The sequence below is a fragment of the Saccopteryx leptura genome, chromosome 12 (genome assembly GCF_036850995.1).
Source record: "Saccopteryx leptura isolate mSacLep1 chromosome 12, mSacLep1_pri_phased_curated, whole genome shotgun sequence".
Lineage (NCBI taxonomy): Eukaryota > Metazoa > Chordata > Mammalia > Chiroptera > Emballonuridae > Saccopteryx > Saccopteryx leptura.
The window spans coordinates 49,949,519-49,962,977 of NC_089514.1; the positions used below are offsets into that span (position 1 = coordinate 49,949,519).

The 13,459-nt window shown below is 36.1% G+C and overlaps 1 protein-coding gene across 4 annotated transcripts in view; it reads right to left on the reverse strand.

The window, feature by feature from the left end:
* Nucleotides 1–2,316: 2,316 nt before the first annotated feature.
* LOC136384123 (cadherin-related family member 4-like) overlaps nucleotides 2,317–13,459 on the reverse strand; it is a 130,839-nt gene continuing 119,696 nt past the window's right edge. For 2 of the 4 annotated variants that reach the window (XM_066354215.1, XM_066354213.1), the window contains 4 exons: nucleotides 11,649–11,779; nucleotides 10,641–10,733; nucleotides 9,321–9,393; nucleotides 2,317–2,758 (listed from right to left, as the gene is read on the reverse strand). In XM_066354215.1, the coding sequence (XP_066210312.1) occupies nucleotides 2,756–2,758; nucleotides 9,321–9,393; nucleotides 10,641–10,733; nucleotides 11,649–11,779 (300 nt within the window). In that variant the 3' untranslated portion in view covers nucleotides 2,317–2,755. Of the gene's footprint in view, nucleotides 2,759–9,320; nucleotides 9,394–10,640; nucleotides 10,734–11,648; nucleotides 11,780–13,459 lie in introns of those variants that run through there. The other 2 variants (XM_066354214.1, XM_066354216.1) reach the window with 2 other exon arrangements.

Genomic DNA, 13,459 nt, shown 5'->3' on the forward strand with positions numbered 1-13,459 from the left:
GCTCAGATTTAGGTTGATTCTGTCATAATATCATCTAAAAGACACATGATTAGCTAGATATAACATCACATTTCATTATATCTATGTTATTATATCAAATGTATAAGTGAGCAAAAAGTGGTAAGAAAGCTGAAGGCCTTGGTAAGACACAAACACATCGGAGAGGATGGGAGTAGAACTTACAGAGGGTCAGAGGCCACCTTAGTAATTTTTTCAGATTTCTTCTGGTTCAGGATAACTTGGACATTCCCTCTAGAATAAATGAAAATTGTTTCACTTTGTTCTTCTCACTAAGATGGAAGTACAACACCTGGTAACAATAGTACACTGATCTATTTATTAGGTGACATTAGAAGCCAACAAATTTGAGTGGGGCTCAGAGAGAAAAGGGCTATACAGCAAGTCTAGACTACATGATAGGCAGCTCCGTGAACTAGGCATGTGACCTGGCAGGCATCTATAAACTAAAGGACTCTGCAGTGAGAAGGGCATTATGTGGAGTTTATGAAAAATGAATGACAATGTGAACCCATACATTTTAGTGGCAAAACCGTGCCATCAACAGTAGAAAGCTCTACACCAGGGGTCTCAAACTCAACTCAGCATGTGGGCCACAGAGCAAGATCACAGCCGTTTGGTGGGCCGCACTAGGTCTACAAAAGGCAACTGTTACACAACACTTTTCTCACTGCAGTTGAAAACAAAAAAAAAAATCAGTACAACAAGCACAATCGTACATGCAGTTTACTCAGTGTCACAAAACGACCAGAAACTGTAGTTCGCATCACAACTGCTGTTAACTAGGCTAATATCTAGCTAGGATGCTAGAGAAATGAAAAATACAAGTAGGCCCCTAGGCTTACTTAATTTTATCCAAAATATTTTGAACTTCGTGGATTAGTCTGCGGGCCGCACAAAATTGTTCAGCGGGCCACATGCGGCCTGCGGGCCGCGAGTTTGAGACCCCTGCTCTACACCATTAAAAAACAAACAAACAAACAAACAAGCAAACAAAAACAGCTTCTCGTGCGCTAGAAATAAACTATCTGACCGTGGACTACTAAGTCACCAAGTGCCTACAGCTGTCCCTCATGAGCAGGGTTTTATCAGACCAATCAACTCAATACCTTGTTGGACACAGCCAGCAACAATGTAGGGTGGAACAGAAGTGCATCTGGAATCAGGCATGTTCAGTGCCACAGGGCACACGTTAGCTACATGATCTGGTGGCCGGATCTTTCACCAGATGTGTCTTTCACTGCTGTTGCACGGGCATATCTCCCTCAGCTCATATCTACGGAAACGGGATATCCCAGGTGTTGGAGGAGGAAAGAGGCTGAGTTTGTTTCACTGGTGATCTGGCTCAGTATATAGAGGCAAGTGGAAAAGGAACTTCTGTGGCCAGTTTAAAAGCAACAATTACTACTCTATTTTTATTTATTTTTTATTTTTTAGTGAGAGGAGGGAAGGCAGAGACAAACCCACCGTGCCGCAACCAAGATCCACTGGGCTCTGCCCATCTGGGCCCTTGCTCCAATGTAACCAGAGCCATTTTTAGTGTGTGAGGCGGAGGCCATGGAGCCATCCTCAGTGCCCAAGGCCAATTCTCTTCAATGGAGCCTTGGCTACAGGAGGGGAAGAGATAGATAGAGAGAAGGGAAGGGGGAGAGGTAGAGAAGCAGATGACCACTTTTCCTGTGTGCCCTGGCCGGGAATTGAACCCGAGACTTCTAGACACTGGGCCAATGCTCTACCACTGAGTCAACTGGCCTGGGCTAACAGCTACTACTGTATTCTTATCTTCTTCCCTATTGCATATTTTAGATTCCTTTCACTCTAGGCTAGAACCTCTGATGGGTCAGTTGTGCAGCTGTCTCACGAATCCACTTCTGCCTGATTTTTCACTCACTGCCTTGGGTGTTGGTCACTAAGGCACTCCTGCAAGCCAGTTACTGTCTGAACTTTTTTTTTTTTTCAGGGAACCTGAACTAAGAAACTATCTGATTTAAGATATATACTTAGGAAAAATCTCAGCAAGTGCAAATTTGATCTTTTTTTACTTCAGTATTGCTATTCTCTATTTATGCAGTACAATGCTAAAGCTTTTGAGTATGTTAGAATATTGAAATTAAGTAAGAAGATGATGTAGTCTCAAAACTTATCAGACAAGTTCACTGTTGAAAAAGTATGAAGTTGTTTACCACTTAAATATTTGATCTGTCTTTTGAAAAAGAGAATCAAATCTAGTTCCTGAGTAGTCTGATAACAAATTCACTTATTTCATGATGTTGGAGTCTTTTAATTCATAAGTTATTTTGCATGAATGATTTTTATTTTTAAATGCCTTAATTAATATTAATTATTGAAATACAAATACAGTCTAAACATAATTGGAATTTCGTATTAGATTTTCTATTGGTAATTAGTCTATCATTGTCAATTTTTTAACTAAAAACCAGTATCTCTGAAACAAATAAACCTTAGCATAATTGCAGCAGTAAAAGTCAGACATATATACAATACATATGTCAAATGTTACACACAAGTATACCGTTAGTTTGAAAAAAAATACCCAGGTAATGTTTGATTGTTAAAATCTTGTAAAAGACCTTTTCAAATATACAAGTGACATGAAGATACGGTGACCTGTATAGTGGTTACAGTCAGATGTCTTCCACTGGAATCGTTTTCTTTTCTCAACTGCTCAATAACTTGACTTCACCTGTCTGACTGTTGAATAGATATTGCATTCCTGTCACTGAAGAAAAAGGAAAAAAAACACTTTGTTAAGATATTTATAAAATCTTGAATGACTGTTAACTATTGGAAGTATATATTTGACCAATAAAAGTAATAGAGTGGGAAATATTTTACAACGGTAATATTTTGGAGATAATTTTCATTGTTAATATTTCAATATTATATATTGTTCATATTTTATTGTTCATATTTCAAATATGAAGCACATAAAAACTCTTTAATTATAAAAATGGATAGAAAGTGTAGCACAGTTGGCTAGAGCATCATCAGGGCCCATGTAGGACTCAACCAATGAATGCATAGATAGATTAGAGCAACAAATTGCTGTTTCTCACTTCCTTCCTCTCTCTCTAAAATAAATAAATAAATAAATAAATTTTTAAAGAGAATGATTTAACCTTAATTATAACAATCCCTCCTCATGTCACAAATGTAGTTTGCAACACTGGGTCTGTAGAGCAATGGACTCCAAGACTGGAGACACACATAACAGAACGTACTCAGGACAGTACGATGACTGAAGAAAGTTGGTCAGGAGTTTTATTTATATTTTTCTCATTTTTGAAAATTATATTTTGTCTTTTTTGCATATAATATAGTAAATAGTACTTCACACACAAACACATATATAATGTGTAAAAAATGAAAACGTCAAGGTTTTGTTCACAATTTATTTTTCAATAGGGATATACAATGATAAAGGTTTGTAAAGCAACAACTTAGCAAATAAAATAACTTCTTTGTATTATTTGTATCTTTAGTGAGTAGAATTGATATAATCATCATACAACATAGCTTGATATTCAGTAACTTTTAGAATTAAATTATTAGAATCAAATTGCAGTTTCCTCTGGAAACAAAACTAAGGTGAATGATGGGATGTCATGGGATAAGGGAGCAGACAGTTGCTTTTCATTAATATCTCTTATGTACTACTATATTTTTATTAAGTTCATATAATACCTAGGTAACTTCAAAGAAATCCATATTGCTTAATCCATTGAGCTTAAGGTTACGTTTTCTGTTCTGATGGTTACATTGTGTTATATTAATCATGTGCTCTATTAATTAAGAAACTAGACAGTAATTCAGATTGGTATTTCCAAGCTACATTAATTTAAAATATCTATTAGAAATATACATGTCCAAGTCTATCTTCCTGAAGATACTTACTTTGGTAAGGTAGGACTCAGGAATCTATTAGGTAATAAGCATCTTATATAATTCTTATGCTCAGGCAATCTAGGAAAACATTGCTCCTGAATATACTTGATGAATTTTTAATGGAGATATGAAATTGTGATTTTGACAAATTTTCTATGGCACACATGATGATTATCTACATTTGTTTGGCGGCATGTGAAATTTAAAAATGAAGATGACATTTTGAATTATACATGTTATATTCAAAGTATATTGTGAATACTGAGTAGTTCAGCTATTTAATGTGTTTTACCTTTTTGTCTGATTTATATTTTATTACAGTCTCAGCCAACATAATGCTGCTCTCTTCCTACCAAATTTTTGATACCTCATTTCAGCTGCACTTATCAGCCAAGGAACAAACATCTCACTCATGCTACTGGATCTTTTTTATTCTCATTGGACCTGTTAAGTCCAATTAACTCTTAAAACTTTTTTTTTCACCTTCTAAACTTTCCCCAAGATTATATGGAAATTAAGTGGAGCTATGACTCCAATTTAGCTCTTACCTGCAACCCAAATGCCTCTACTTATGTCTTTAACACCTAAACCATACATTTTTTTTTTTTTCTGCTGGAAAATCTTCTAGGAAGAACAATTTACACCTGCTTACTCATTTCCATTAAGTCATTAATTCTTTATAACATGATTATTTAACTTAAGCTTACTAGCCCTGAATCTCCTGATACACAAACATGATTTGAGTGCCTAGTATTTGGTTGACACTAGGCATAAACATTCAGTTAATATTTCTAATGATAATCCAAGAAGTTCACAGTAAAAAATGCAGACCAATGACATTATATATGGTGATAAGTGTTTTAAGAGGACGGTGAAGGTGTGCCCGATTATCCAGGGAATGTGAGGTCTGAGTTGTATTGCTTTCTAAGTAGGAATTAGTCACTGAAGAAGAGTAAAAGGGATTAGGAGATGAAACAGAAAGGTAGTGTAAACAGAATACACACAAAGAAGTGTATTCTGACTCATGACAGATTAATGACCTATACAAATGGTGTGTTTTATTCCCAGAATCAATGGCATATATCTGGAATTGTACATTTCTAAGGATAATGAAGATCAGGATTGTTTTCATTAACTAAGGATTTGGAATTCTGGCAATGTGAAGTTGGCCTTACATCTCTGTTTCCTTGTAGTTTTAAATTGGAATAACAATATTACCTTTTTCTTGATGGTTAAATTACAATTGCATAGTAAGATTTTTTTGTACACCAGGCCTAGCAGTTGTACACGTTCACATAATGTTGTCCATATTTTGTATGTTATATAGTGACAGGAGAGGTAGTATTTGAAATTGTTTTTTAAAAATGCAGGATATAAACAATGAGGCCAATTAGGAGCATTAAGCATTGCCTTGGTGGCCAAAGTGATTAATTAAGGCTATTTAGGTAGTGATGGAGATTAATGGGGGATAACAGATGCATGTGAATCTACTTAGGATAGGGTTTGTAAATTTTCAGAATACAGTTTTCAAGAAAAAGTATCTAAAAATTTCATGAATCATTGTGATTAAGAAAAATTAAATAATGAATTTTTGATTGTAGAACAATTTATTATTATAATGTACTTGGGCCTTGAAGAAATAAGCATTTATAATTTCCTTAATTAATGCAGAGTTGGCATAATTAAAACCTGACAGCACATTAATTAATCAATCCATAATACTTCTCATCAGTATTGTGAAATCTATCCCTTGCTTTTAGAACACTTTTAAATATAAAAACATTGATCATATTCTGCTCTTACCAGGATCAATAGCATGCCTATCATAAACTCCTGATGGCTAAAAAAAGATAATTTACAATTATTAACCTGTTCTAAATTTATAATTCTTATACAGATATTGACATTATCAATGACCTTATAATTCCTAATAGGATTACTATGTTGAAATTCATACTGACTCTACTAGAATCATTTTATACAACAAGAAATTTGACAAATGATTAAAATGATTGTCTTGTTTAATTCTATTATTCATGTACTAAATAAATTTTTATACCATATTGAAAGCTTCCTTATAGTTTCATAGCTATTAACTTGTTGATATTAAAGCTTTACTTAGGTATATCCAAGACACTGGTTACTATTATACTATGTTTCCATTGCAGCTAGATAGAATATGCACACACACCTTTCTGTCAACTCCTGAAGAGTATGTTTAGAGAAATAAGAATTAGTTTATATCTCCCCTCAATAGTGGATCATGGGAGACATGAATAAAGGGCCATTTCAATAGAATGTTGGAGAAAACCCCTTCTTGGAATAGATGAGTAGAGATTTGAAAACAAAGATTTGTATGTAGCCAAGCTAAGTAACTTTCTCTTCTCTTTCTTTCTCTTTCTCTCTCTCTTTCTTTCTTTCTTTCTCTTTCTTTTTCTCTCTCTTTCTTTCTTTTTTCTTTCTTTCTTTTTCTCTCTCTTTCTTTCTTTTCTTTTTTCTTTTCTTTCTTTCTTTCTTTCTTTCTTATCTTTCTTTCTCTCTCTCTCTTTCTTTCTTTTTCTTTCTTCTTTCTTTCTTCTTTCTCTCTCTCTCTTTCTCTTTCTTCTTTCTTTCTTTCATTCATTCTTTCTTTCTCTTTATTCTTTTATTTTTATTGAATTTATTAGGGTGAGACTGGCCAAAAAAATTATACAGGTTTCAGGTGTACAATTCTACACACATCATCTGTGCACTATGTCATGTGCTCACCACCCCAAGTCATGTCCCCGTCCATCAGCTAGGTAACTCTTTTAAAGATATTATATAAAGGAAAACAAATGGAGTGATTACTAGAGACAAAAATGGATTCAAGGGACACACTTTGAAAATAGAATATTATTATTCATGTGAGGCAATCCGAAGACTGACACAGAGAGAGAATTTTTTCCATGAGAATACCAGAAAGACAGGTACCCAAAGCATAACTGGAAAGATGGCCTTAGATAGAAGCAGGCGCACTTCTCTGGACTTGGGTCATCAGGCCGTGTAGTACCTAACGATTGAGGCAGATTTGTGGATTTGGTTATTGGAGCTTGAGAGAATTTTACAATCTGATTATTTTGTTTTATAAATTGTGATGATTATCACAGTTCAGAGTTAGAAGAGATGGAAATATTGGAGATTTGAGAAAGTAAGAAACCTTGAAAGTGTCATGAGTGAAACTGGTAATGTGAGTTTATTAGGTACATATAGACAGGTATAGCTGTATTGAGCTGCTATTTGAAGCATGGTCATAAATGTGAACTAAGTTCAGAATGCATAGTTGTGTCATTTTCAACAGAAACATACTGGAGCTTAAGCACAAGCTGGTAGCTGAATGATAGTTGGATTAGATTGAAGAACCAAAGTAGGACAAGAGGATTTAGAAGAACTGATCAAGTGCAATATTGGTGGGTCATTTCTGTGGAGGTTCAACATGCCATGAAATATGCCCAAAAGAGTACTAAAAATAAACCCTGTGAGCCAGAAATTAGTCATTAATGAATTTGAGTATGACAATAATAACAGCAAAGTCACTTATTGGATCTAGGTTCTCAGATGTTGGAATGTGTTTGCAAAAATAACCAACACATGGCCCTGGACAGCTGGCTCAGTGGTAGAGTGTCGGCCCAGCATGTGGAAGTCCCGGGTTTGATTCCTGGCAAGGGCACACAGGAGAATGCCCATCTGCTTCTCCACCCCTCCACCTCTCCTTTCTCTCTCTCTCTCTCTTCCCTTCCCACAGGCAAGGAGCAAAGTTGGCCCAGGGCACAGACGATGTCTCCATGGCCTCCACCTCAGATACTAGAATGGCTTTGGTTGCAATGGAGCATCGCCCCTAGTGGGCTCAGCAGGATCTGGTGCATGCAGGAGACTGTCTCTCAGCCTCCCCGCTTCTCACTTCAGAAAAATACAAATAATAATAATAATAATAATAATAATCTACACAACAGTGTTCCTGAGGTAAAAAAAAAAATTATTAGTGCAAGAAGGTGAAAGGAATAGTATGCAGAGAGATATTGACACATCTATATCATAATACAGTGTCATAAATGCTAGGATGGAGTATATGAAGGTTTCTATAGATAAATCTAACTTTGACTACAAAGTGGGATGGGAAAGAGTGGCAGTGAGGACATGAATTCAGATCTTAAGTTTTATTTTTTTAAAGGTTTGTTTATTTATTTATTTATTCACTTATTTTAGAGAGAGAGGAAAGAGAGACAGACAGAGACAAGAGGAGCATTGACCTGTTCCTGTACGTGCCTTGACCGGGATTAAACTGACAGCGTCTGTGCTTCAGCATGATGCTCTAGCCAGCTGAGCTATCTGGTCAGGGCCAGGTCCTAAGTTGTAGAAGGGCAGAGACGCAGGGAAAGCTGGTCCAGAAGGACAGAAATCTTGTGAGAAGACTTGGAGTATGTATACCATGCTTAATCTCAAGACTGTGCAATCTGTTTCCCACTGTTCTCCATCTATAAAAAGACACATATTTTTCGTGTGAACTCCAAAATTCTTTTACAAAGTTTCCTCTGACAGGTCTAGCTCATAAGGACCTTGTTGTTCTCGAAATTTCTATGAAGCTCTATACATATTGGCAGAAATTAATAAACTACCATACATTATTATCAACAAACAATATTCTACTTATGTCTATTTCCAGCTGGAATATGGGTTCTTGATGAGTGGAGACCTTGTTTTAAACTTCTTTATATTATTTTTCTTGGCATCAACTAGAAAATATTTTACTTATCCAAAGACATGAGCTAAATATAGTTTTACATAAAGATTAGTTCTGTAACTCAGTAAAATATTGTGCTTTGATTTTAATATTTTAATTCCAATTTTAAATAAATTATAGCTAATTGCATATTATAGTGGAAGAAACTCTATAAGAGAATTTTTCATGTAGCATACGTTGCTGAATACCTAAGTGGTGTAAGGATAAGTGGACATCAGAGGCCTCCTTAGTAACATCTCCACTGTATTACCTATTGACCTCATTTCACCATTTTTCAAACATCAATAGGAAAAATAGCAATAGAAATGTGAATGCCACCTCACTAGTACACACAATCAATGTATACTTTTACAGGTATATCAGTCTTAGAATATTATTTTCCTCATCACTGATACCATATATGTCAATCACTTAAAGTTGAATGTTAGCTCTTTCCCCTTCAATTTTCATTTCCACTTTCAACTGATACACAGAAATCCTCTTATTTGCCTTTATGGGTCATAATTTACTATAATTTGTTTTCAAGTACTTTTTAACTGTATGTTATAAAAAAATAAAGGAGTAAGTATAGTAATACCTATAAAATAATTTTTCTCTTTGTTATTACCTATAAAATAATTTTTCTCTTTGTTATTACCTGATGGTTTCCAGGAAGCAAGTAGGGTTTTGTTTTTGGTTCTGGGTCACTAGTCAAAAAGTTTTCATGCCTTCTGAAAATATTAAAGAATTAATGAAAATATTTGTTTTAATCTCTAATACAGAAATATATTTTAGTGCATATAAACAATAAATGATTTAACAATTTATTTTATAAATACATAGGTAAACAAACATTACATAATGCTCTAATTAAACAAACCTTAAATTGGCCCTTGGTAACCTTTCATATATACTAAATCATAATCATTTTATGTTCTTAAGTTAGGTAGGTAAAAAAAACACACATAATGCTCTATTTAGATAGATCTTAATTGGCTCTTGATATCCTCCCTTATATAATAAATCAATCATTTTATGTTTTAAGTACAGATTAATAAAAGTATTTCTATTATATTAACTTTAAAGAAGTATTTTCTAGATAGATTTTTCTTGATGTTGCTTTTGGATGTTAGTAAAAATGTCTAAAATTTATGTGTCATCTTAAATTCGTAAAAAATATTGTATTTGTTCTCATCCCTGTGATATTTGTCTCTTCATTGTGAAATAAATACATCTGAAAACAGTAATAACATTATACAGTTCATAACAGAACAACAGCAGTAGAATGTGAAGCTCATTTGTAATTATGATTCTGTTCTCTGCTGTGTCCTCATGTCTGGAGGAGTATTACATGATGAATACACGCTGTTGATGAAATACAGAGCTACCTAGAAACACTTTGATAAAGAATTGAGGGGTGAAATTAAGCCTTCTAAATACCAATCAACATTTTATGATTCTAAACCTGAAATTTAGTGAAGTGATAAGGACCTCAATCTTTTATTTTTATTTTTATTTTATTTTTATTTTTTTTGTATTTTTCTGAAGCTGGAAACGGGGAGAGACAGTCAGACAGACTCCCGCATGTGCCTGACCGGGATCCACCCAGCACGCCCACCAGGGGGCGACGCTCTGCCCACCAGGGGGCGATGCTCTGCCCCTCCAGTGCGTCGCTCTGTTGCGACCAGAGCCACTCCAGCGCCTTGGGCAGAGGCCAAGGAGCCATCCCCAGCACCCAGGCCATCCGTGCTCCAATGGAGCCTCTGCTGCGGGAGGGGAAGAGAGAGACAGAGAGGAAGGAGAGGGGGAGGGGTGGAGAAGCAGATGGGCGCTTCTCCTGTGTGCCCTGGCCCAGAATCGAACCCGGGACTTCTGCACGCCAGGCCGACACTCTACCACTGAGCCAACCGGTCAGGGCCAAGGCCCCCAATCTTAAAGCCTAAAATTTTGTTCTGTAAAGCATCAAGATGGTTTCTACCTTGGTATCTGCCCAGTCTCATTGGTGGTAAGAGTTGGTAGGCTTTGCTGATGTTTGTGACAGTGGGGAAAGAATCTTGAAGTGGAGGGAGCACTACAGATAAAGGAACAATAAATAAATAAATAAATAAATAAATAAATAAATAAATAAAGAGAGAGAAAGAGCTTTTTTTAAAAAATAAACTGAGTGCTTATTTTTTCTCATAATTATTCAAATCTATTCCCTGCTTTGACATTAATCAAAAAGGATGACATTCTCCAGTAAACAAACACCACAGACATACAAATAACAAAAGTTGTTCTTAAACAAAAACCAATTAGTAAATATTTCCTATATATATAAAATGAAGATAATATCTTTAAACCTCTTCAATAAAATTTCCGTGAGAACATATCAGATCTTTAGATGTTCAGGATTATATCATATTACTCTGCTACTTCTGAATTCAGAAAACAATATTAAACTAAAATAAAACAACCTATGAGTATGGTGGATTGCTGTGGGAGAGCTGGGAGAAATATCTGGTGTAACAAATACTGAGTTGTAGCATTATATATAATGCTTACATGCTCCTCCTGGCAGTAGCACATCCACACAGCCCTTTCCAGGGATGTGACCTCAGGTCAGAAATTCATTATAGAGAAGAATGGGTAATGGGTTCAGCACAGATTTTTAAAGCCACTCATTACACTTTCTCAGTTTACGATATTTTTCAGATAAATGTTTTTAGCTTGAACCATTTGAATGATCACTTAGGGAGAGTATTAGCTTTAGTCCCAGAAGATCATGTTTAACATCCCTTATCCAAATGTAAAACAGTGATGCTGCTATCTTTCTCTCCGCTTTGTAGTGACTATCAGCAAATATCTACAATGTACACAGTAATAAAGGCTCCATACATTTGTCCTAATCTTTCTTTCTGCTTCTATCATGGTCTTTTTAAGGCATTCTTGATGGACTTTATAAGCAATAAGTGAATTCAAATAGAAACAGTAATTCAAATCTTACTCTTTGAAGAGGCACCATGCAACAGCATAGAGACACAGCAGAAAAAGAACTCCCGTTAGAGTTAGCACTGCAGGAAACCAGCTGTCGGGACTCCAATAATACGAAATCTTCATTAAGATAGAAGTAGTAATCTGAGAAATATAACAACTATTTACTAAGTATTAATAGCAGTACTGTTGACAAAATCATGAACAGTTTATGCTGAGAAGAGTATTTTGTGTATTTTACTTTGTTTCTTTTTATATTATCAAAATTAGATTATCATCTGATTCTTATCTGAAAGAAACTAAAAAAAAAAACCCCCTCCAATACAGTATCATTAACTAACACCTCCTTCTGTCACCCAAAACAAATGTCTGGGCCCTGGCCGGTAGGCTCATTGGTAGAGCGTCGGCCTGGCGTGCAGAGGTCCCGGTTCGATTCCCGGCCAGGGCACACAGGAGAAGCGCCCATCTGCTTCTCCACCCCTCCCCCTCTCCTTCCTCTCTGTCTCTCTCTTCCCCTCCTGCAGCCGAGGCTCCATTGGAGCAAAGATGGCCCGGGCACTGGGGATGGCTCCTTGGCCACTGCCCCAGGCGCTAGAGTGGCTCTGGTCGCAACAGAGTGACGCCCCAGAGGGATAGAGCATCACCCCCTGGTGGGCAGAGCGTAGCCCCTTGGTGGGCGTGCCAGGTGGATCCCGGTCGGGCGCATGCGGGAGTCTGTCTGACTGTCTCTCCCTGTTTCCAGCTTCAGAAAAATACAAAAAAAAAAAAAAAAAAGAAAAAACAAAAACAAAACAAAACAAATGTCTTTCTTTAGAAGCAAACATCTTTGTTCATAATATTGGCTCTGGCCAGGATCACCTTTCCTGTCATGGTGAACACTTGTTTACTTATCAGTGTTCTCTGTTGATTACTTTGTAAGAAGCCTATTTCTCGGTAGAAATTACTATGTCTCTTTGTTTATATTTTTATTGTAATATCTAGAGTGATCTGCCGCAATTATTTCCTTTAATTATGATTCTTCAATACCTATTAAACAAAGACCATGCGTTGCTCATCTGTAGAGATAGGGATTCTATATAGTTCTCGCCACAGAAAAGATGTCAGGGAGTGTTGTCTAAATGACAGATTGAATGAGTTAACAAACTGTTTACAGGGCAAAGTATTATTTTTAAAATGGGTCGTTGTCCTTTTGAATTTTTTTCTCAGCTAAAATCCCATCCAAAATGTTAGCATTTAAGCCTGACCGTGCGGTGGCACCAAGGATAGAGCGTCGGACTGGGATGCGGAAGACCCAGGTTCGAGACCCCGAGGTTGCTAGCTTGAGCTAGGGCTCATCTGGTTTGAGCAAAAGCTCACCAGCTTGAGCCCAAGGTCGCTGGCTCGAGCAAGGGGACTCGGTCTGCTGAAGGCCCGCAGTCAAGGCACATATGAGAAAGCAATCAATGAACAATTAAGATGTTGCAATGCGCAACAAAACACTAATGACTGATGCTTCTCATCTCTCCGTTCCTGTCTATCCCTCTCTCTGGCTCTCTCTCTGGCTCTGTAAAAAAAAATAAATAAATAAAAAATATATATATAATATATATATCTATATAAATATATATAGATATATATATCTATATATATATATATAAAGTATTAGCATTTAAAAAACAAGTATTATGAAACTTAATATCGCTTACTTTCTTTCCATGACTAAGCAGCATGGTATTCCAGCAGATGGCAGCACAGGATGGGATACATTTTGTGAACAGGTAGGCATTGGCCTTAGTAGTTATGAAGCTAGTTTCACAGAAATAAAAAAGGTAGGAAACATACCGT